At 37.2% G+C, this 25,870-nt stretch overlaps 4 protein-coding genes across 9 annotated transcripts in view; all 4 read right to left on the bottom strand.

The window, feature by feature from the left end:
- Positions 1-214: 214 nt before the first annotated feature.
- On the bottom strand, positions 215-2,392 carry LOC117235902 (basic helix-loop-helix transcription factor amos-like). Its single transcript, XM_033498365.1, has 2 exons — positions 2,234-2,392; positions 215-502 (listed from the first exon to the last, which is right to left on the bottom strand). Exons 1-2 carry the CDS (start codon positions 2,390-2,392, stop codon positions 224-226), a joined length of 438 nt encoding a protein of 145 aa, XP_033354256.1. The 3' UTR covers positions 215-223.
- An 848-nt stretch (positions 2,393-3,240) lies between these two features.
- On the bottom strand, positions 3,241-3,652 carry LOC117235931. The gene has a single exon (XM_033498421.1). It carries the CDS (start codon positions 3,539-3,541, stop codon positions 3,242-3,244), a length of 300 nt encoding a protein of 99 aa, XP_033354312.1. The 5' UTR covers positions 3,542-3,652; the 3' UTR covers position 3,241.
- A 6,985-nt stretch (positions 3,653-10,637) lies between these two features.
- Positions 10,638-18,521, bottom strand: LOC117235901 (odorant receptor 13a-like). Its single transcript, XM_033498364.1, has 8 exons — positions 17,840-18,521; positions 16,109-16,234; positions 15,929-16,049; positions 14,799-15,060; positions 12,860-12,982; positions 12,642-12,732; positions 12,419-12,558; positions 10,638-10,905 (listed from the first exon to the last, which is right to left on the bottom strand). The coding sequence occupies exons 1-8, from the start codon at positions 17,981-17,983 to the stop codon at positions 10,638-10,640; spliced, it is 1,275 nt and encodes a 424-aa protein (XP_033354255.1). The 5' UTR covers positions 17,984-18,521.
- Positions 18,522-21,791: 3,270 nt separating this feature from the next.
- LOC117235889 (soluble guanylate cyclase 88E) overlaps positions 21,792-25,870 on the bottom strand; it is a 35,442-nt gene continuing 31,363 nt past the window's right edge. For 5 of the 6 annotated variants that reach the window (XM_033498344.1, XM_033498345.1, XM_033498342.1 and 2 more), the window contains exons 11-13: positions 25,325-25,552; positions 24,790-25,119; positions 23,549-23,934 (exon numbers count right to left, since the gene is read on the bottom strand). In XM_033498344.1, coding sequence (XP_033354235.1) covers positions 23,549-23,934; positions 24,790-25,119; positions 25,325-25,552 — 944 coding nt within the window. Of the gene's footprint in view, positions 23,935-24,789; positions 25,120-25,324; positions 25,553-25,870 lie in introns of all 6 variants that reach the window. The other variant, XM_033498347.1, reaches the window with a different exon arrangement.

Here is a 25,870-nt window from a genome sequence, read left to right as displayed (position 1 = left end):
GTACATTTTACAAAGTTATAACGATTATTACTCGATACGATTACAGTTTTGTTTGCAATTTCCTTGCCAATTAGTTAACACCAAGTTAACGCAACATTGGAATCGCCAGGCTCGAAAATATTTTCATACGCGTGAAAAATACATTTCTAAATACTTGTAAGCGATAGTTTACATACGTAGAACGTAGATACTGGAACGTTGGCCTTTCGCAGTTGTTCCTTTTTCACTGCCACTTGCCATCGTGTCTCTGAAGGAGGTCACAGAGCGCGGCGATGTAGGTCTGCGCCATTTGCAACGTCTCGAATTTACTGAGCTTGTGATCCGCCCCAAGGCTCGGTACAACTTCGCGTAATTTATCAAAAGCATCGTTCAAACCGTTCATTCGACGTCTTTCGCGCGCATTCGCGGCCAAACGCCGGCGCTTCAACACGCTTGGCGATGGCGGAATGTCCCTGGAGCGTCGTCTTCCTCTGCGAGGGCTGCTGGTAGGCGATACTTGTTTCTACAAAACCAATTTACACATCTTGCGTCAATGTAAATCGTTCATTCGTGACAGTTCATTCGTTAACCTTTATTCGCCTCTCGCGTCGATCCGACAGGTCGATGTATCGAGACGAAGCTTCGTTCAGATTAGTTACGTCGTTTACGTGTTACGAGCACCGTGCGTTTGAAACGAGATTTCGCGAATCTGCCATGTAAATTTCGATAAATACCCGGTTGAATTCGCTTGTCCGAACTTAGGCTCCTGTCACGCGAATCGAAATTAACATCTGATAGAAAAATTTGGAGCCGCGATTTGGAGAGCTTGCCAAGAAAATTTGGAAATTTGATTCCCACTCTAACGAGATACCGCGTTGTTCATCAAATTTGAAGCTAATCCGATAACGCACATGTTGGGTTGGCAATTAAGTGATTGCGGATTTTGTCATTATCACTTAATGACTTAGTTGCCAACCCAATAGAAATTCCAAGATATTTGATATTTTAAAAATGTATTGGGCTGTTCCCAAAGTTTCTTTCGTTTTGTAAGCAAACGATAGATGCACCACATTTGTGCACTATTTGTAATAACAGAACAAAATGGATATGTATATATTAGGTTGTCCGGAAAGTGTTTTTCTTTCGCAAAACGTGTTTTTTAAAACAGTGCACCTTCGTACAAACGTGAAACCAAGTTTATGAAATGTCACGATGTCTATCTCGACAGGAGAAAATGGATCGTACGTAATTCGACAAAATAAAAGAAAAAACGTTGTGGGTCTGTTATTTCTTCTTAGGCCTCTCTTCACCTGATATAAATATTTTTCTCTACTAAACATCTTGGAATTTTTGCACATACGTATTTTCACCTATTTTATTTATTCATAAATTTCATTCATAAAATGCGTTTACATTCTCCCGCGTACGCAGTGTTTCGCCTTAATGGGGTGTCCTGAATTAGAATGTTCTAAGACAGCGTCTTTTTGTGATTTTTTTTAGAAGGGAAGGAGAGAAATGAAGTTATTGAATTTTGAGATATGCTTTTATATATGTTTAATGAATACAAGCAAATTTTTTTTAAAGTAAAATAAAAAATTGTAACAGATTTCTAAGCCTATTTCATGGGCTGCAGTTTTCAATCGGCTGGAAGGATCCACCTCGTAATTCTTGATCAAAAGAAAAAATCAAAAAAGGATTAAATTATTGTATATTTTTCTTCTAGTTGAAGCAAAAAAGTTCTTCAAAAAGTTCATTTAAATAATTATTGTAGCACCTCAACGTTTATTTTTTCTTTTTATAAAACACATGTTTTCTTTAAACCCGTCGAAACTTTTAATTTCACACTATTTTCTGCCCTTTTTTTTTTAGTTCATCGAGAAGAAAAATACATAATAATTTAATTCTTTTTTGGTTTTTTCTTTCGGTCAATAATTACGAGGTGGATCTTTCCCACCGATTGAAAACTGCAGCCCATGAAATAGACTCAGAAATCCGTTACAATTTCTTTTTTTACTTTAAAAAAAAATTTGTTTGCATTCGTTAAACATATATAAAACCATACCTCAAAATTCAATAACTTCGTGTCTCTGCTTCCTTTCTAAAAAAAATCACAAAAAGACGCTGTTTTAGAACATTCTAATTCAGGACAGCCCCTTAATAGCCACGTCAGTTCAACTCAAGTTTATGTCATTTTCTTTCAGAAACAAAGTCGCGAGATCTTCTCAATTAAAAACTACGATCCATCGAGATTTACCTGCGCCGATGTAACAGGTTCCCAACAATTGCTTCTTTGCTCGACCATCATCTGCATCGGCTTGCCGGCCTCGAGGCTCTGAAATTTTTGTTCTTGAGGCGGAGTTTCGTAGCAATAGGCTGGCGGATGATACTCCACGGAACTGTCCTCGTGCAGCATCGTTCCCGGAGAGGCGGTGTGATTTATCGCGTGCTGCGGCTCGTACCTATCAAAATTATATCGATTATAATGTGATCATTCGAGCCACGCGATTAACACGTAACGAGTCGCATTCGCAAGAAAAATGCTGCTGTACATCCTTCTCATATACGTTACTACTATAGCTATTTCGATTATTTACCTCGTATCGTTTGTTCTCCAGCTGTATTGATATCGTGTAAAATACACATGCGTTGTAACAGACCATCGAGATCGTTTTTACGATTTAGTCATTTCGATAGTCGTTGCGCTAACAACGTTAGTGTTACGATTTCAAAACTGGCAATTATCATCTTAACGTCATTTCACGCTCGAACCAAGCAAAAGCAGATCGTTCGCGATGATCTCCACACTTGTCTAACGTTCATAATTATATATAATCATAATTATACACATATTTTACAAATTAAGTGCGATAGAACAACCGTATTAAACGTTCGTGTCATGCTGTTCGATAACGATAAAGTCGTTGTTGGACTATCGATAGAACACATGCCGAAACTAGGCAGCTACACGACGAGGAAAATCACTTACTTACCAAACCTGTTCGAATGAAATTTCCCTCGATATCTGTCGAAATAAAAACCACTGTAGGAAACTTCAACTTCGACTGAATTCCATTCAAACAATTATATACAACTTTCGTTTTACATAAACGTATACCGCTATTTGGTTTGTACAAAGCTACGATAATACGCGATTTCGCACAAGCGACAGATACGCGAAAACGTTGATTCGCAACTAACGGAGATGTATCGTAAAGACGAGTCGGCGAGAAATATTCGCAGGACTCGAAGCGAAAATATCAACTTACCTTTGAGGCGTTACAGGTGTCAGAACGCTAAACGAGCTTCTTTCGTACGAATCCGGCGTTCTGGAATATTTCGCAACTACCTCTTTCCCATAACTGATCGTCTCTGCTCCTTTTTGCGGGGTGATCTCACCTTTGTGCGCGTAATTCTCACTATACGCGACCTTGATAGAGTCGTAATTCGGGGAATTGTACGGCGACGGATACAAAGTGTCGTAAGTCCTGGTCGTCGTCGGGTACGTAGTTGTTACGATCTCAGTAGAAACTGGATATTCGTGGTGGTTCGACAGTAGAGCCATCCTTTTCCTCACTTGGCTACTTTCCAACGATATCTCATTAAAATAGATTAATTCTCAACACAAACGCGAAATCTCGACAATTCGAAAGACGATCTCGATGAAATTCTTTGCTGTTCCATCGGGTCGAATTTCCATGCGGCGCTTTCCTCTCAACAGCGGCGAATCCGAAGAATTCCTAGTCTCTGTAGAATCCTTATGACGATCGATGACCGATCTTCTTCTTCCAGTTACTTTCCACCTTATGAAAACACTTTTACTTTGCTTCGTGAAAATACTAATCGACAAGGTTTCCACGTTGGCGATATATTTGCACCGCGATCACAGAACAGTCTGGATAGTGCGCCGGTTTCACATGTTACGAGATTCGATCGTGTCGAATCAACAACGTTCGTTACAATTACCCATCGAGATTCGACTAAACCGAAACACAGTTTAACTTCCGTTTCACTCGTAACGAAACACCAAGCTTCGACGAATGTCTTTTCGGTCATCCACCTTCGGCAATGTTCCGTCGTATGGCAGCAAACGTTAAAGTCATCGTTTAAAATAACGCGTGGTTGTCGATCGAAAAGTCAGCGTCGATCGTCGACCATCGGCCCTCGTATTTTCCTGTACTTGCAGCGATTCTAAAAACACGCCAAGTACGCGAAGCACCGGGATCGTTTCGTCGTTTCATCGAGCAACAGCAGCGGTGTCAACAATCGAGAGGAGTGAGCGATGCTCGCGACGTAAAAGCTGGAGTTTGAGTGTGGCGCGTGCCGTGGCGTCCTTCACCGCATCAACATATGGTTCCCACTTCGTTTTATGTCCATTCTGTAGGTGCACCTGGTGGCCCGTTCTGGCTCCTTCTGCATCTACCCTCTCCTTGTCTTCGCCGGCACCGTTTTACCCCGCAGAAACCCACCACCACGAGCCGCGCTCGTCGTGCTCGCCTTTTTCCTTCTCTTCTTTCCTGTGTCCGAGCCCTTTATCGGTCCGCCGTATAACACGGCAGCTAAACGCTTGCCAAAGGACGACGGAAGAGGTAACCTGTTGATTTAGATAACAGGCACGCGAGGAGCGAGCGTACCTGTTGATTGAAATTTCGCTCGGTGCTGCGTGATCCGCGGCGAGAGTTTAAAGAGCAAACGTCGCAGAAACTTGCAACTGAACTGCGGATTTCGTGGATTTTTATTTCCACGTTTATATTATTCTATCTCAATACGAGCGCGTTTACTATATTTTTAAACGAAATCCGAATAGAAATTCGTCTCGTTTGTTAAATATCGTGGTATATTTTTTAATTATTGCGCGATACTTATCTTCTTATTTGCATATTCCGGTAGTTTAGTTCCAGTTCTTAGTTGCACATTTTTGGATTTGGACGAACTCGCGGTCGTGCAATGTGCAATACGCGAGCGATAGAAGTAGTGTTGTAATGTATATTCCACTTTGAATATTTTTTATATTTTTGAACGCGGAATGCGCGTTTCTGTGCCCTCGGACTTTGCCATAAACGCAGAAAAATTGGCAAATTGTTTGCGAGCGAAGATCGCGAGAGAGCAACGTAATACGGTGACTCTTATCGGCCCTTTGCGTTCTATTGGCTCCGCTATGGGGACACTGGCGATTAGACCGCGGATGTTTATAAAATATGCAAATATACACGGAGAATATGTAGAATTTGCGAGGAACGTGTTCGACATAGGTTTATCGTATACAAAATTATCTGGGCTGATGGAGAAGGTTCGGTAATTTTCTTTTAATCGACGACTTGTTCATGGCGAGGCGCCGTACTTTGTATTACGATAAATTATAAGTAATTTTCCTTATTTTATTGTGTTTTGCAAAGCATAATTCGTTACATTTCAAAACGATTAAAAAGTCGAGAAATGCATTTAAAATCGCATCGAAGCGTACAAATGACAACGAGGAAACATCTTTTATTATTCGTAAAGAATTTCGAACGCCGATCTAAAACTGGCAGAGTGGATTCCACGGTGATAATTTACTTCGAATTTCCAATTTTCCGCCCTTTGTACCATTTACAATTCGGAGGATAGAAAGTCTCGCTGCTTCGCTTCTTTGCATCGATCGGACGACAGATGTCTTCTTGATGAAGGAAATACAATAAGCACGCGTAATATGTGAATCTTGTTTGTCGCTGCAAATAGAAAATAATCGTAAAAGAAGCGAAAACGAAGAGGAGTCAGTGTATTTACGCGCGTCGATGAGTCGTCGCGACGTTTCAAGCGTTCAAATTCCTCCGGGAGCAATTACACCTGTGTTGAATATTCAACGAATAATGTACAACATATTTAAAATACATAGAATAAATCCTACTATCTAAAAGATATCTGAAATAACGTTAAAAATTAGTAGAGACGAATATCTATGGCTTTTTGTATCGGTATACTTACGTACAACGATGACGTAAACGTTCAAATTCCTCCAGGAACAATTATCTATGGTGACGAACAAAAGAAAATTATATAATAACAATAATAACAATAGTAACAGTTGCTTGTCGGTTTTCACCTATTGCGATCTTATTTCCATGAGCACAGAGATTTTTCTTATTTTCTACTCTTACGTTCTAAACATCCTCGAGTCTACTAGTTCAAGCAGAAAAATCATTTTTATTTTTAATATTGCTTGTAAAATTTAGCGTATTGCTTTCGCTTGCTCTTCTTTGGTTATCGACAACATTTCGGAGAATTCCTTTGTAGTATGAAATCTACACGCTGAGTATTGTGGACAGTTGTACGATATACACTTTGTAGATTGTTGTATACTCTTGTATAGTCTTTGGTTTCTAGTTGGTAGTCGTCGCGTATCGTACATTGCACCGTCTTTCGAATAATCTTCTTGTAATATGATATCTACTCGTTGACTATTATGGACAGTTGTACACTATACACTATTGTATACTCTTGTATAGTCTTTGGTTTCTAGTTGATAGTCGTCGCGTATCGTACATTGCACCGTCTTTCTAATAATCTTCCTGTAATATGATATCTACTCGTTGACTATTGTGGACGGTTGTACGATATACACTTTGTAGATCGTTGTATAGTCTTGTATAGTCTTTGGTTTCTAGTTGATAGTCGTCGCGTATCGTACATTGCACCGTCTTTCTAATAATCTTCTTGTAATATGATATCTACTCGCTGACTACTGTAGACAGTTGTACGATATACACTGTGTACACTATTGTATACTCTTGTATAGTCTTTGGTTTCTAGTTGATAGTCGTCGCGTATCGTACATTGTACCGTCTTTCTAATAATCTTCCTGTAATACAATATCTACACGCTGACTACTGTGGACAGTTGTACACTATGCACTTTGTAGATTGTTGTATAGTCTTTGGTTTCTAGTTGATAGTCGTCGCGTATCGTACATTGCACCGTCTTTCGAATAATCTTCTTGTAATATGATATCTACACGCCGACTATTGTGGACAGTTGTACGATATACACTTTGTAGATTGTTGTATACTCTTGTATAGTCTTTGGTTTCTAGTTGATAGTCGTCGCGTATCGTACATTGCACCGTCTTTCGAATAATCTTCTTGTAATATGATATCTACACGCCGACTATTGTGGACAGCTGTACAATATACACTTTGTAGATTGTTGTATAATCTTTGGTTTTTAGTTGATAGTCGTCGCGTATCGTACATTGCACCGTCTTTCTAATAATCTTCTTGTAATATGATATCTACTCGCTGACTACTGTGGACAGTTGTACGATATACACTTTGTAGATCGTTGTATGCTTTTGTATAGTCTTTGGTTTTTAGTTGATAGTCGTCGCGTATCGTACATTGCACCGTCTTTCTAATAATCTTCCTGTAATATGATATCTACTCGTTGACTATTGTGGACAGTTGTACGATATACACTTTGTAGATCGTTGTATAGTCTTGTATAGTCTTTGGTTTCTAGTTGATAGTCGTCGCGTGTCGTACATTGCACCGTCTTTCTAATCCCATGGAATACGCTGTGGACGAAAAAAGATTTGTAATCGATACTTGCGTAGTTACATGCGTAACTTTCGTATCAAATCAAATCTTTTTGTCTCTTCCTTTGGTATTTAAATCGCGTTAATTGCTTGATCGTCGACGACTATACTATTTTATATTATTTTTGACATTACATTAATTATATCTAGGAACTCGATGAGGTTTCTTATTCCCTCTACGCGGAGGCTGTCCCTTAACCAATTAACTGCATTCCATGTGCATACTCGTCATTGCTCGATTTTAACTACGCACCCCGTAAAGGATTTTTGAAAGTAAACTTGACAAATTGCTCTACTTATTGGTCTACCTTGCAGGAAACAGCGTTGATCATTATATTTCCGGCAGTAGAGTAACAAATAGTCTACTTTATTTTTAGCAGTTATTTAATAATTTAGTATAATATTTCGGAGTACGTTTTATGCGACCGATTCTTACGATTAGTCCGGTAACCGTTACTTGTTCTCTTCTGGTTAACCCGGTAACATGAAAATCGGAAAGCGACGAGAAAAAGATAGCGATGATTTTTTATATATATTCGAAAATGCATCTGGTGCGACTTCTTCGTCTGTTTTTTCTTCCGTACTAAACATATCGAAACATAGCCGTCTATTCTAATATATACAAGTAAATTCTATAGAATTCAAACTACCTGCCAACCGACATTTTTACTTTCGTTTTATTTTACCGGCAGTCATTTGCTGAGTAGAACAGATCGCGAGAAAAGAACAGTAATTTAGAACTTAGAAAATCGATTTTCTATTTTCCAAATAAAATTTGCCGCAGATTTGTTACTAACTGTTATTGTATTTCATTTAATTATTCCCAAAATAAACTCGATTTTCCAGGATCGATCGTCTGATTCGTATCATACATTCGTCATTTTCGACTGTCATAATTCAATTTCGTAACATTACGCCTCTTTTCAATCTTCCCTCTGTCCACATGTCGCATACTGTATTTTCCATATTCCACGAATAGCATACAACGTACGTACGCATCAAACGAACCACACGACCCATTCTAAGATGTTTCTGAAATAACGCTGCGAGTTAGTCAAAACGAACGTAGTATTCCTCTTGCCATCTTTCGACAATCAAAATTCCAGTACGTTTCAATTCGTTTAATTAACTTAATTAAGTAGCGTACGACCCATGGTTGATCGTACGGGGAAAATGGAGGGGAACGTATCAGAATGCAACGGTCGTTGCTCGGGACGAATCGCCTTGAGACAATTAGCGATATCCATCTTGCACTGGGATCTACCCCTGTGAAAGGGGCCCCTGGCACGGCGCGTGCCCTGCGCCAACGAGCAACTAGGGCGCATGACGAAAGGAGCCGCAAGGTGTTAGTCTGGCAAACGCGGCAGATTTCAGGATAAAGACGGCCAACCGATGGGAAAAAACCTTGTCCCGTGAACGCTCGGTCGTACACGTACAGTCCTTCCAAGGATTCGAGTCCGTTAACCCGGCAAGGACGCAAACTGACCGGAAATCTACCGATCGATGGGAGAACACGCTCGCACAGTGCGGCGTTCGAACGACGATTCGGGAGAAACACCGAAACTGGCTGACCGCGTTCGCAAATTTCCAGGCCACGTTCGCCAGATTCGCGAACAACGTTCGTACGATGGTAAGCCGCGTTAAGCGAATGGAACATCGAGTTTTCTTTGCGACGAGAAGGTATCTCTCTTTCCCACGAACTTGGACCACGTCGATGCACAAGTTTTCCCTTATTTTTGTAATCGTTGTATTGGGTTGGAAACTGAGTGATCGCGGATTTTGTCAATAGGTGGTATTGAGAAAATCCGCAATCACTTAGTTGCCAACCCAATAATTCGATAGTTTCGATCGACCAAGCTTGGGAGCTTTCGTCGCCGAATCTTACGTTTCAGAAGAGAAAGGGAAAGATGCGCAAACGGTGTTCCACGTTTATCGAAAGGAACCGTATGTTTGGCGTGCCATATGGTTGCCGGGGGCCGATTCTTTTTCGAGAAAAATAGATTGTCGACAACGAAACCGGCAACGCCGATCTATCAGAGGCTCGGCACGCGCCCCACCTCCACCTGGGCTTAATTGATTTTCGTTCACCTATCTATCGGACAAGTCATTCGAATGTCGATAAAAACTTGTTAACGACTCGTCACAGTCTATGACGTTGACCATCGGAGAGCAATTTTAATCATCGAAGGGCGGAATGAATCCAAAGGGCAACATGTGCGTGGACGTATAGTGGAATCGGTCATGGCATGGAGAACTATGGTAACCCTTAATATTCTGACGTTTGTTCGTCATGGCGTGAAGAAAGTACGAAATTAGGTGATAAACGTATGTTGAAAAATTATGCAGAGATCGCAAGATCTTAGGCGAAATTAATCGATCAACTACGTATTTGGTTGGCAACTAAGTGATTGCGGTTGTTGTCGATACCACCTAATGACAAAATCCGCAATCACTTAGTCGCCAATCCAATATATCTACATTCGCGTAGTATTTAAAAATTGTAAAAAAAATTAAATAGTATTAAATAGTATTGTAAAAAAATAATCGAAGAAAAATAGGATTAAGCTGAAAACATAACGTTTAGTTAAATGAATAAAAAAAAAATAGCAATTAAAGGAAAATCGAAAGAGTAACAATTAAACTATTTTTTATTTCAAGTACATAGTTCAATCACCTTTACGATAGCTACGCTTCTTTCGTGGCAACAGACGCTTACATTGTTTTTATAAACTCTCTTTCTTCTTTACAAATAATCGTCAATAATCATCGTTCATTGGTTGATAATTATTGAACGGAGCATAAAACCATGGTGTAAGAAAATGACGTTCGTGCAACCTTAAAACGTGAAAGATAATAAAAATGTAGTAAATAATTTAATTACCTGCTTCGTGTCTGAAGATAATAATATTATACATATGTACAATACATATGGAAATAATAATTAATAAAGTAGCAGCAGTGAAAATGGGTGTTTTTGATGGAGCAATCAAGCAAAAGTTTGATTGTAGAAATAAAAATGAACTACGAGATTTTCTTAAATGAATGTTAATTAAGTAAATAATGGTCTACGTGATCCTTCGATTAACGTTAATTAATTGTCAATATCGATATATGTGTAAAATTTGGTATTTATGATGATGATACGATATGGACCTGAATGATCATTCAACTTGAGAATGACTTGACGACGATTTAGAGAACGATCAATGTAGAAAATAAATCTTACCGCACTGAAACTCTCTAAATTTAAAGTGTAGAATTTGTAGGCTGTTAATTTCAGAGGCGTTATGCTTTTTGATAGCATCATCATTAAAAGCTTCCTGCAATTAATCGATGATAGATACCATTTGCCGTTTGTTCTGAAAATATGTACGTTCCTTTGAATCTTTAATTTGTAATCTACAATTTCTACTTTAATCTACATAATTTGATTTGTCGTCTACTTTATTTCACGAATCTATTTATTAAGTAGTACTGGAATTAGCTACTTGACTACTACATGAAACTCTATTAAGGGCGTGTCCTGAATTAGAATGTTCTAAGACAGCGTCTTTTTGTAATTTTTTTTAGAAGGGAAGGAGAGAAATGAAGTTATTGAATTTTGAGGTATGGTTTTATATATGTTTAACGAATACAAGCAAATTTTTTTTAAAGTAAAATATAAAATTGTAACAGATTTCTGAGTCTATTTCATGGGCTGCAGTTTTCAATCGGCGTGAAAGATCCACCTCGTAATTCTTGATCAAAAGAAAAAATCAAAAAAGGATTAAATTATTGTATATTTTTCTTCTAGTTGAAGCAAAAAAGTTCGTCAAAAAGTTTATTTAAATAATTGTTGTAGCACCTTAACGTTTATTTTTTCTTTTTATAAACCACATGTTTTCTTTAAACCCGTCGAAACTTTTAATTTCACACTATTTTCTGCCTTTTTTTTTAGTTCATCGAGAAGAAAAATATATAATAATTTAATCCTTTTTTGGTTTTTTCTTTCGGTCAACAATTACGAGGTGGATCTTTCACGCCGATTGAAAACTGCAGTCCATGAAATAGGCTTAGAAATCCGTTACAATTTCTTTTTTTACTTTAAAAAAAATTTGTTTGCATTCGTTAAACATATATAAAACCATACCTCAAAATTCAATAACTTCATTTCTCTGCTTCCCTTCTAAAAAAAATCACAAAAAGACGCTGTTTTAGAACATTCTAATTCAGGACAGCCCCTTAAATAACATGAAATTTACCACTGAGAAAGGAAAGAAATTTATAGGATTATAAAAGTCCTGCTATTAAAATTTATATACCACGAAAGAATAATTTTCTAATTTGTTTATATACTATCTGTAGTTAAAATTTCCATGCAATCTACGACGATTAAATAATTTATATATCCATCTCTCTTATATTCTTTTATATCGAAGATATTAAAAGGCACACGAATAAGATAAACTATCGTCATTTGTTCAATCATTTTTAAACAGTGCATAAGATATAACATAATTAACAAGTTTTCCAACGTAACACGAGATAGCGGAATGTTCTCATCGAAAGCTGCACTTTTAATTTTTCTAATATTAGCTGCGCATCAAAATCTAACATAACGTGAAATCAGGGCGAAAATATCGCGGAAATTATAGCCAAAGTATCGTTGTCTTCGTATTTCATATTTCAATTACAATTTTTTACCAAAACCTCAAATTCCAAATACTTTCGTACAACATTTTTGTTCTTCATTTTACTCGTATAACGTACAAAATTTGCATCTCTGCCAAACTATAAGACACTCTGCGTTTAATTAACGCAGATCCTTCCTCAGCGCTTTTCATTCGTCAGAAGAAAGTCGATAGATAGAAAAGATTAAAGAAAAATCCTTACGTAAATTCGAATATACGTTCGGTGGAGTCCGACAGCTGTTGTCCTGGCCAGCTTACGAATAGAAGATCGCATAGCAAGGAAATCGTCACCGAGATATATCTAAAAGCCAAGGCTGCGTTTTCTTGTATGTTTATTACCGCCTAATCGCAATGACAAACAATTAACGTGTATATCGTGTTGCTGAGAAACGATAAAATGAACTTGATCCGAATTGGAAACCGACCTGGAACTGCGTGAAGCTTACGCAAATCATGTTGAATCCTATCTGAAGCAAGTAAGACGTTGTATTTGCGTCCTCGAGTATATTAGCGAATCTTGATTAGCGAAGGAGAGATGTAAAGATCGATATTTTTATTTCATTGGAAACACTTAGAAACGAGGAGAAACGCGACAAAGAACGCGAATAGAGAACAATCTGAGACGATTAATAATAATACTGACTCGATTATGTGTTTGTGCAGTATTACGCAGTCCCTGGCATTTTCATACCATTTATCATCGCGTTTATTGGCATGTAGTTTCACGTCCATCGCGTCGCTTTCCACGAAGTTTTCTAGTTTGAATCTAAACAGTTACGATTTCACGATTAAAAGAGTTCTTCGTTTATCTTCTTAAAAGGAACGTTAATTGCATTAATCGTTCGATACAGATTGAAAGAGTATTTGAAAGAGCGTACAATGTTGGCAAAAATAATTTAAACAACGCTATCGACGATCTGCAGACTGTGTAATTTTATATTTTCATGACTACGATTAGAGGAGAAAGAAAAGATCGTTTTATTCGCTATAAATATCATAACAAGTGCTATACTTTTTATATTTCGTAGATTTTTCCATCTTCCGTACGTTTTGTGCATCTTTGCAGCTTACGAAGTTTTCTAGCTTGAATCTAAACAATTACGATTTCACGATTAACAATTTGACGATTAAAAGAGTTTTTCGTTTATCTTCTTACAAGGAACGTTAATTGCATTAATCGTTCGATACAGATTGAAAGAGTATTTGAAAGAGCGTACAATGTTGGCAAAAATAATTTAAACAACGCTATCGACGATCTGCAGACTGTGTAATTTTATATTTTCATGGCTACGATTAGAGAAGAAAGAAAAGATCGTTTTATTCGCTATAAATATCATAACAAGTGCTATACTTTTGATATTTCGTAGATTTTTCCATCTTCTGTACGTTCTGTGCATCTTTGCAGCTTTAAAGTCGAACATACATTGAATGGATAAAGATCTACTGTCTAGAGATTAATTTGGGAGTTGCATCTATTTTTGCGAATTTTTATCGCTTTATCTATTAGGATATTTTTGAACGAACGCATAGAGCTTCTCTTCGTGAAAAAATAATATTCGATTACAACGTGGCAACACGCATTCACTGTACAAAATAAACCTTTGTAACTTACTTGTCGCAAAAGAAAGTTAATAAACGACAAATGGAGCTGACTGCTAAATCAGTTGCAATAGCATTTTTCAAAATATTTTTACCAGCTTCGTAGAGCGCTCTTTCGATTCTTATTAAAAATATGAGATTTCATCGTAGACGATGTCTCTCGTTAGCTTTATTTAATTAGTTTATTTATCTAGTTAGTTTATTTAATCGTGCGTGACAATTTGAAAAATTCGAAACGTTCTAAACTATGATAAAAACACAAATTTCGCAGGAGTTCGTAGGTAATCGTAATCGTTTGAGAAAGTATGAAAAAGATCTCGAAATTTTCGATTAACGAAGATTGCACTTAAGAGAAATCAATTAACGTATTAAACGTTGAAATCTCGTTTTTAAATCGGCTAACGTTAAAAACGTATATGCAATAATATTTCGTATTAATTCGTCTCTTCTCTGGTAACATCGAGTCACAATGTAGAAACCTTTGATATTCGATGCTTTTGGAGGAAATTAATTTCAGAAATTCAGAATTGTTCATTAAATAGTTATATTAACCCTGTCAGTGTCCATAGATCAATCAGAGGAATTTCTCAGAAATATAAAAACGTATGCACTTTTTGCCTGCACAAATATCGTACACACCTTACCACTCGAAGAAACTTTTGCTAAGATTTTAAAAGCTTCATAAAAAATATCGATTGCTTGATAAATAAATTCTTCCTTTTCAACGATTTTCATTAATTGTTTCTTACTTTCCAACAATTTTACGCAGATCGTACTTTTATTTTTCAATTTCACCTTACTTTTCCATACCACTTTTCACATCAAAATAAATATCGCAATCTTTGTCAATTTTTCGCTCTATTCGTAGTCGTATTAACAGCGAAATTTTCGTGAAATTTAATTGAACAGAGGACAACGAAACTGCACGGAGATCGATCGAAAGTTTCGACGGAAATTTCTATCCATACAGTTGATACGGTTACCTTAAAACTTCGCAAAGTCCACTCTCGTGTAGAACATAGACAGCTATTATCGAGTTGATAGCCAAAACAATTGTGGTGTACGCCAAAGTGCCAATGTACGAGTGAACCAAAAGAGGAAAGTAGTATTTGTCCACGTCGACGAAATGTTCAACACGAAACGCCAACGGTCGGTCGTCGGATATATTGCAGAGTCCTAAAGCGTCAGCTGCATTCAGCAGCAATGGCATCGCCGCAAACGGTGTTATTAATCCGAATAAGAAAGCTGTGGTCAACGTAACGAATTAAAGTTGCGGAAATTTGAAAGCATCGTTTCGTCTGTTTTCCTTTCTCCTTCATTTTTCTCTTATTTTTCCAATTTTCTTACTTCCTTGGACGCTCGTAAATTTCGTAAAACGTATTTCTGATATTTATCTTCGCTAAATGAAATCTGAATTTCGAGCGACCCGAGACAAAGGTAACAAATTCTACTGCTCATCGAATTTTGCCCATTTTTTTTTAGGAAATAAAGATCGCTTTGACTGAAATTCGCATTAATCTTCGATATAATCGACAACACGCGTATCGTGCGATTTCAATTTGTCGATCTTTAATTATGCTAGTTTACTGTATGTAGTGCGAATTGTTGAAAGTTCTAAATCGATTTAGAATATTTTAATAATAATAGCAACTCGGTATAAAATCTTCCGCTCGATCTAGTAATTCCGAAAGAATTTTAACACGCGTTGTCGAGTATCTTGAGAATCTTCGAAAATGCTCGCGATATAAAAATTTATCTATCAAAAGTTTGAACAGAGTTTATATAGCGTTCGCTAAAGAGTAAGATCAGAATAAGTAGACATAGAATTTGGAAAACTAAAGCCAAAGAGCAAAAGATAATAAATACATAGATATTATGTTTGAACGATACAGCAATAGCTTCAAAGTGAAATGGATAAAATATTCTCAGGTTTCTAGGACATTCAAATTTTCTTACAATCGATCTACGTTAAGGATACATGACGTAAATGTTATTAATATATTGTATCGTATACGTTACTAATATAAATATTATTAGAAGGTTAGTACGTACGAGATACTCACAGTATTAATCACTTTTAAACGCTGTATCGCAAGTTGCAAGGTCGCCTTACCTACGAAACTGATAGTAATTTTCTTTCCTATCGCGTATTGTTCACAAAGAAGATCGTACTCGTTTCTCAGCTTTTTGTAAATTTCCCAGTCTTCTCGCATAATATCCAGCAAACGTTTCATCTGTGTGATTCACGTGAACGTTAACGTTAACTTCGACACGAGAGACACGGCAAACTTACCTGTTTGAAATTGTAAAAGAAATTGATATACTTTGCGAGGCACATCAAACTGATCATAAAAGGCGCGAAACCTTCCAGTAGCGAGTCTATGTCGTTGGCAGTTATGGCAGTTATCATACCGCCACCCTAAAAGAAGGAAATCCATACAAATTCCAATGAAATTGATATTTCGGTAAAACGTTCCACGAGAGAAGAAATGAAAATTTCTTAATAATATACATATAGCATATGATAACGACTATTACGTAACACAAGACTATTACATTCACATCAGACTATACAGGGTACATCGAAGTAAAATAACATGGAAATAATTACGCGAATCTCAACTTGTACTAATTTTCAAGCATCGTTACACGCAAACCAACTATCAACACTTTGACTGCCACGCCGAAATCACAAGGTTCGCTTAGAACCCCACGAGAGTATTTTTATTATTCAAAACATATAATGGCAAAATAGTAATAAATTGATCATATAAGACGACATTCTTCCCAATGGACCATTTATCTTATTGGTGGTCACCGGTGACCACCGTGGCACCTTGGTAACAGTTGGCAGCGACATATTGTAACAAGGCTTCGTTTATTTCAACAAACCATTCGCATTCGTTATTTCGTCGTAAGCAAAACGCGCAGAATACAGGGTGGTTGGTAACTGGTGGTACAAACGGAAAGGGGGTGATTCTACGCTAAAAAAGAAGTCGAAAATGTAGAATAAAAATTTTTTTTTTAATTTTTCCATCGAGACAACGATCTACAGTGAGATCCGTTATAACGAGACGCGATAAAGTGCACGCGTACCGAGCGAAAATTCAATGTCGATTTTCTCGAAAACAAAACCTCGAACGAAAAATTTGTATTCTATATTTTCGACTTCTTTTTTCGCGTAGAATCACCCCCTTTCCGCTTGTACCACCAGTTACCTGTATATTGTTGAAACGTGTAGAAGATATTAGTAAACGGTATTTGTTCATTCTATGTATAATAGTAAGGTATGTACACGCTTCTAACTTCAATTATACGATTAGAAAGCAGCATTTACGATTACTTTCTGAGCTGTGTTTATAATAATATTCGTAGATTACTCCTCAAAGATATGGATGCAGACACAGTGCACCGTTATATGCAAGAACTGTTTTCATTTTTTTTTTTTTTATTGACGTTCTAATAAAAATGTTTAATTGCTCGATGCGGCACTTTATATTTCAAGGTATCTTCTATTCATCGGTTATATTCAAAATGCCCTAACTGTCAATTTTCATACAATTTTTACAATTGTAAGAAGTTCGAGCGCTCCGGTCACCAATGACCACCGTGGAAAATCGACCAAGTAACGTACGCAAAAATGCAGGAAATCTTGTAGATAAAAATGTTATTTTTTAGATCGTTCATTGAGTCATTCGCCGCTTTATTACACTGTCAAAGCATGAAGACGATCGGATGTCGAAAATATTTAAAATATAACGTTTGTAAAACTATATTTGATAGCGGAACGAAAATGAAAATACGCGCAGTTATTTCGATACATTGATATTTGTTTCGCCGGGTTTCAGCGAACAGCAGAGTATACACTGAGTAACGTAATTAATCGGCGGAATAAGTCGAGGTGCGAATAATTCGAGGTTCGTTGCAATGAACAAAATAGCTCTGCAGATACAGATATTTATAAATCAAGTCCGATATCTGACTGTGAGGTGGAATATATTTGTTTCACAATGTACATCAATACCTGTAGGATCACTTGAGCAACAATGATGGGAATGAAAACGATCGCAACCAAACTCCTTTGCAGAGTAGTTTGATACGGCCAGATACCGATCGTAAATAGAAGGTACTTATTGAGTCTCAAGTACTCATATTGAGTACTATCCATGCCGAGATGTTCGATGTTTCAATGTATTTTCCACGACTACTTGCCAAAGACTGGCCTATGAAGTTTAGCCAGACCTATCAATTGTAGAACATTGAAGATCCGTTCAACAGGGACGATTACTGTCATTAAATATTCCGTTTCATAGTCGATATTCAAGGAACAGCTACGCGAAATTGATTCGTTCAATCCGTCACGCAAACGATTCCAAGCAATAGGTGAAACCACGGTTGACGATTTGTTTAATTGAAAGACTGAATTGCGTTAATTAAATTCTTCCGAGAATCTATTATTTCTGCATAAAGAATCAAAGGCGAATGAGAAACGTACGACCGAAGTGGCGTTTTCAAGTCGACTATTCATGCTGGTACACGCAATCTGGAAAATACGTAAAATGAAGTGAGACATTCTGCGAAGTTACATGCCAGTTTCGATTTATAATTAAAGGATACAGCATCGATTACTAATTAATGGACATCTAACTTGCGGTACAGTTCTTGGTTGCCAGTATTGGTCACAGCTGTGTAAAATATTATTTCAAGTTGTAAATAGCAAATAGTCGTACTTTTTTTTGGCAATAAAATATTTTATTTGCGAGAAAACTTTTTAAACGTGTTTATATTCAAACATTTATAGTCGAGATATTTCGTTTATTTTAATTTATTTTTGTCGGCCATCCAACGTGAATATTACGCTGGATTCTGAAATAAAATATGAATAATAATACGGAATAAAACGGTATTGAAAATGTGCACGTGATGTTACTCGATTCTTTATTTTTTATTTCAAGAAACGAACAGAGATGCGTTTTAAGATGAATATAAAAGCCCTTGGTGGAAGGTAGTAAGTATCGCGTAATATAAATTTTTATTCTCGATATTTATATAATCGTAAGGATTAACGATTTTCAATCGCATTAAAATCCGGAACAAGCAACGATATTCAGAAAATTATTCGTACAGCGATAATTTAATAACACGATCTTTTTCATATTTCGTAATACGTACGATGAGACGAAATAATAATATTGCGAGTAATTACGCTATTACAAGTAACGTTATTAAGAAACAATTGCAAATTTGAAAATTACATATATAACAAGCTCTTACATATATTCGTCATTTTTATTTTAAGAAACAGAGTAAGTTTTTTTTTGTATACAATTCTTCACAATTTTTGTATACAATTCATTCACAGCGATTTCGTAACGCTCGTTATCTTCGTTTTAAAAAACAAAATATGTTGTTAACTATACACATTTAGTCTTTTAATCTTTCGTTATTTCAAAATTGTTTCTTTACGTATCTGCTATAATTCTTTAGATTCGCTGTAAAGTCGTACGTATGGTTTTGTAAACGTAACACGATTGCTATTCCTTTATCGAATTTATCGAGCAACGTTCGTTGACAGCCAACAGATATGCGATCGAAGAAAATTAATTTTCAGTTAAGGGGACGATATTAAATTTATAGAAGTTGGTTCTTGAATTGTTTTTATAAAATACAGCATAAATATTAAGAGATACATCCATAATTATATTGAAAATACTTAACATATTTATTATTTGTGTTACTTCTTACAGCATGATATTCCTCATTAAATAAACCCAATGAAAATTCAACAGATCAATGTAAAAGAAAATACCGATTACGTGCCAATTGAATTGTTCCGAAATGAATTTATTACGCGAATTAAATGTAAATGAATCTATCAGACTTTAGCGTAATTTATAGCGCCAGGTGCAAGTTGTAACAGAAAATAGTTCTAACTTTATAATATCATCGTAACGAATTAACGCTTGAGATCAAGATTAATTAATCAATTAATGCAGGCAAACATTTCAAACGATATTCTTCACAGACAAAGCTTAAAACTAATTATCAAAAGAAGAAGAAAAGAGACTACTACTCTCCGCTAATTCGTTCGCTTATCTGGTCAATTTTTCGTTCACTTCGTTACATCTCGTCTTATCGTATTTCGTCGATCAATCGGTGATAAACGTCACCTCCGTTTAATAGATTTAAAGCTATCGACGCGACGAACCATGTTCGTGAAAACAGAGATTACAATCGGATATGAAAGGAGTATCTGACAGAGAAACTGGAAGAGTCACACGCGACGAGTATTAAAAGAAACCTAAGTTCTTGGTGACTTTCTGCTTCTTATTCGATTTAAAATGTACGATACGAGTATCGATATTAACTTACGTGACAAGAATATACTATATATAAATTTCATTTAAGACACTTTTGAATTGCAATCGTTGAGAATTGCAGAACGTCGGTTTCGATCGACAACGCACACGGTCCACTTTCAAATTTCCGCTAAAACCAAGTGCTACGTTTCTCGCTTGTTCCCTTTTCGTGCGCCGGCCAAATCGCTGCAAACTGTCGTTTGAAATATTAAATACGCGTTATACGTACAGCAAACAATGTTATTCGTGCACCGAGTCGCGAAAACTATTCGACTACTCGCGGACAATGTATTGCGTGCGTTATACGAGAAAACATTTTGAAATTTGTTGTTGCCACTGTTACGAAACTCGATTACCATGATTACCATTGATAACGTTTCAAATCGATCTGAAGATGTCAGTACATAGAACTACGAGGCATTTAACGCGAACACGCGAGCAGGACGCGATCGAACGTGGAAAGATGAGAGAAGACCGTGAAGTAAAATTTGTTTATTCTCGACTTGAGCTTTTAACGATTAGAGAAAATCTAGTTCGAAAATTTATCAAGTATGATTGAACGTGGCCGATTTCACTGATTGGGCTGGACAGGAATAAATAATCGTTGTACGTGTGAGAGTAACATTTGTTCGGGAGACTCTTCGTTTGCGAGAAAAATAAGTTTGAAAATTCATCCTATTTTCTTGAAAATAAAATTTTAAATGGGAAAATATCATTCTACGTTTCTGATTTATTTTCACGCGTAGAATAACTTCTCGTTGATAGTTTAACCCTGTCCAGTTTCGAATCAACCACGTTCGGGTGTACTCGATAAATTTTCAAATTTCATATTCTCGAAAACTGATCCGAGAAATTTGATTCCATACTTTTCCTTATTTTTCCGCAAAGAATCGCGTCCTGCCCGATTTTACGTGTTAGTCGAACAGACTCTGTATTTATATTTCGTAGAGATGACAAAAGTATTTAAAAACAGTCGATTAAGCGTTACATTGTTAAACCTGGATATTAACAATTATTATTGTTATCGTATCCTTCGGATGGCTACTTGTAACTGTATATTAATTTTTTATTAACGCATTTGCAATAAGTGTTTTGCAATTTTTATATTCATATTCAGACTGATTTCATATTTTACCAATACAATCGTGACAAGTATCGTAGTACTAATGAATTTTCGTTATCAAATACCTTTCATTATAGTACTAACAAAGTTTCAAAATGTTTAATATACAATATGCACATAAAATTGTTCTAAAATCGTAAGTGTTCTAATACTATCGTGAGTCAGTATACATATATCGTAAATAGACTGCGGATTTTTATACGTTTTTTGGGAAATCTGAGAATGCAAAAATACACAGAATGAAGATACGCGAATATATATACGCAAAATATTCAGAGTATTTTATCGTTTGTTAATATATTTGGTAGATAAGATAAACTATCTAGGTTTCGTTTTAATTATTTACAAAGATACAAAGTTGCTTAAATATCCGCAGTCTAATTATTTAATAACATTTATAGACACGATATTTCTATTATTTATAATCGATAGAATGTCGATTAAAAGGAAGGTGATGATAATAAATCTCTACCCTTTTTTTTTTTTTATTGTTGATCGAGATCTTTTCTTTTCGTCACTGATGTTACATCTTTCGTTCCTCGTAACATTAAAAAATTCAATAATTTAAACTACTATCTAAACGTTACTTTGCTTATCCTTCTTATGTCTGTAACGTATCTATAATAAATACTTTCTTAAAACAGCAGCGCTTAGAATTCTAAATTTATGTCTACGTATCTGTACATAAATTCAAAAATTCCAACATTGCGTATGAAGGACCATCCATCGTTCGATTCCCGACAAATTAATCGACGAACGTGCATTTTAACAGAAACGTTAAGGCATTTTTTAAAAAATGGAATTATTCAGCTTGTCTTACTATACTCTCTCTCTCTCTCTCTCTCTCTCTCTCTCTCTTCGGTATCGTTTTACGTACATTATCGGACAACTTGAAATCACTTGCTCAACTGTATTTTACATATACAGCGAATCGTCTATCAATTTCATTTATTATTTCGATTAATTCGAAACATAATAGACATATTAATTCGAAATCAATGCTATGGTATCTCTTGCTCGAATAAAATTCCGCGCGTAAAGCTTTCTTGCAAATTTTTACTTTTCATGGGATTACCTAACGATCTCATATTTTGAACAATAATGTACAATGACATGATATTTGTATATTATACGTACGATGAATGAAACGATAGATCTATAGTAGAACAACTAGAAAACGAAGACAACGAGAAACATGGAATTTGCGTCAATTGGCGCAATCTCGTCTCACATCGAAAGTGTCTTAAACTTATGCTTGCGATAGTGTAGCTTTATCGGAGTTCACACGTTGATAGTAGCGTGTGTCACTCGTCACCGTCACAAAGTTAACACTGCAATTCCAGTGAAACGTCGAAATTTATCTCTCTCGAATTTAATAAACGAAAATATTTCAAACGACAGTTTCCAACGACTGACGCAACCTCTGCGACGCTAATCCCGCGATCAAAATATAAAAGCGACCATCAGCGAAATATAAAGCGGGTTCCACGTCGTCCTAAGGGTGTCAGTGCTCGACCAATGAAAAATGAACGATATACTAAGTGTCCCACGCAACTTGGACAAGCTGTCGTTCTGACACGCTAAAAGATAGAAGAGAGTTTCGTTAGACAGAGTTTCGCTTTTTCTTAATGTAATCTTAAGATCGTCCCTGTTTCTTCAAACAACGATAAGATCACGAAGATGCGAGAACTCGATGGCTGCCCATTTTTCGTTACAGAAAATCTCAACAGACGTGTCAAAGCAGACACGCGATATCTTTTGCGAAATTGAAAAAGTTCTCGAGTGGAGAACGCTATTCAGGAAACGGTGATTCGAACAAACGGCGCGAGTCGATGCTCGGGTGAACTCGCGACGAAAGTGTACGTTGTAATCGTTCGAATCAAACTGATATCGCGAGAAACGCCCAAGTACACGTACCAAAGTTGCGATCAAAGAATCTTTTCAGAATGCATTTGTATCGTCGTCGAGTCAACACTACTTGGGTCGTCAGTCTCTGAACGATCCTGCTACTCTAAACAGGTGATTTCGGAATATTCGAAGCGATTAATTACCATCGCCCTCGATTGATTTTGTCCAACGAATTTTCCTTTCTATCTTCTATCCTTTCAGAGCTGTAGCTTGTTCCAGTTGCGTGGGACACTCTGTATACTCGCAACCATGAGTTCGATCACGCTCGGTGTACACACCGTCGAAACAACGAGGTCAACTCGTCGAGAAGGCAAATCGATGGATAGACTCTCGGCTTGTCCTACTAGGCGATGCAGCATCCGTTGCTCTGATGGCGCGTTTTGCCGCTCTTCGACATCGTGAAACCAGGACAACACTGATCCTGGTGCGTCAACGACTGCGAGTTGCTGAGATCGCTATGGAACGTGGTGTAATTCTCTTTGCTCTTCTGTCGCTTCGAGACATCGGAATCGGCAGACGCAGCTCTGTCGTCGCGAGACTCCTCCGACGACGAGCTCGAGCTCGTCACGTTCAGCTCTGGTTTCGGGTGTATCCCGGCCGATCGGTTCTCCGCGCGGGGCGATAGACTGTCCCTGTGCTGTCTGAAGTGTTCCTCGGTGTCGCTCACAAGGCAGCTGAACATCTCCGAGTTCCTGGTCATCACCGCACCCATCGAGTTCGACCTGCATTCTGAAAGTAGACAGGTTTTGAGGGAGAAATTATTAATGTTTCACTGGTAAGGATCACTATAATGAATAATGGCCTTCCGATGGCCTAATTCTATCGAGTTGGCCGAAGAGTTCGTTCGGTTTTTCTTGCAAGGTGTCTTTAGTGGCATTTAGTCGTGTCCCATTTCATTCTAAATATCATTGTTAGGATCGTGCTGTGAAAGCTACCACATTCAGCTTGCATTAAAAAAAGAAAAAGGAGCTTGTCGAGATCGACGAATCACCGCGTAACCATTTCGACGACAAATTTAGATTTCGAATTATTCGATTCGTCGGGGAATCTCTCGATAAGACGTGGACAAGCTGATACGTATAAGCACACGTAAACGTATAATTACGTCTGCCGCGTATTTTGGATCGTTGCCTTGTACAAATACAACGTTCTGATTAATTTCTTGTTCTATCTTTCCCTTTCATTTATCTTTCACTGTCCTTCGCCTTCTGGTTCTGCTTTCAACCACCGAGTTAACATCTCAACTGAAACTCGAGCTTAGAACGCGCGTCTCGCGTTCCTCGTTCTCTGTGCTTTTACCACCTAAACTTGTCGCGTCGCCTAAACTTCGAAAACATGAAAATCCAGACGGAAACGTGAAATACGAAACTCAAACGGTAGAATGTAAAAATACAAAAATATCGTGCGAAACTGTAAATTTAACACTCGGTTCTATCTTCACCGAGTATCTTCTTACATCTCCCAATGGATAGCTTTTGTAAATTACAAGCCATCGAAATTTCAGACTCTTCGCGCTCTTTCTAGCATCCTATAGCGCAATCGTATTTACGAGGAAATGATCTATCGTTTCAGAATTTTAGTTACCTTTCGAATCGGCGTTCTTCGTCGGTGAATTTGCCACTGATCGACGAGCAACGTCTTGGAACGTGATAGGCGAGTAAATTCTTCTTTCTTCAGGGATGAACGTCGAATCTGCAGGCGTTGGCGAGACAATATTCGAACCTCTCCTAGACAACGTGTCCAAGCAATTTTGATTTTCGTACATGGTGGCTGCCGTGAAAGCAGCCGGCGCCCCTGCGGATACTCTCTTCTCGGTGTTTCTCGTATTCCACTGTGTCGGTTCTTGAATGGTAATTCCTTTCGTCGATGACGATCTATGCTCCCTTTTTTCTAACCAGTAAGTCTTCATCGTACCTGAAATACACGCGATATTCTGTAATACTGCACGTTTGGAGTCGTTTCGATGCCACCTTTTTCGACCATTTCGTTGAATCTTGACGATATTTGTAATATTGGATTGGCAACTAAGTGATTGCGGATTTTCCCATTAGGTGGTATTGACAAAATCTGCAATCACTTAGTTGCCAAGTCAATATATCTCATAATGCTAATTTCATACCTTTACCCTTCACTTCTATCTCCCCTCGTTCTTTAACTTTATACGACGGTGACAATAGTTCTCGCGTGGATTCTGATATGTGTATTTGCATTGCCTGGCTGGTTGCCTCCATACGAGATGCCGTGTTCACCGAATCGCCGAACAAACAATATCGTGGCATTTTCAAGCCGACTATACCGGCCACCACAGCACCGCTATGAATACCGACTCGTATTTGAAGATGAAGACCTGAAGTAAGAAATTACAAGAGTGTTACAATCGCTAGAAAAAAGGAAACGAAAAGAAAAGAGAGGAGATGAATACGCAGGATGAAGGAGCCACGAGTGATTTCAACGACTTTAAAGTATGTCGTCGATATCGTCGTTATAAATCATTTTTTCCCTGTACATTAGGTTGTCCCAAAAGTTTCTTTCGTTTCGTAAGCAAATAATAGACACGCAATGGTTTTTGCTTTATATCATTTTATTGAATTACGATCCATTTTGTTGTTATTGGAAAATGTTGTGCGTCTGCTATTTCCTTCTAAAGTGAAATTAACTTTTGGGA

This window comes from Bombus vosnesenskii, unplaced genomic scaffold (assembly GCF_011952255.1).
Source record: "Bombus vosnesenskii isolate JDL3184/JDL3185 unplaced genomic scaffold, Bvos_JDL3184-5_v1.1 scf7180000013334, whole genome shotgun sequence".
NCBI classification, from domain to species: domain Eukaryota; kingdom Metazoa; phylum Arthropoda; class Insecta; order Hymenoptera; family Apidae; genus Bombus; species Bombus vosnesenskii.
The sequence above is the reverse complement of the archived record's forward strand: the minus strand, read 5'-3'. Positions and strand labels throughout refer to the sequence as shown.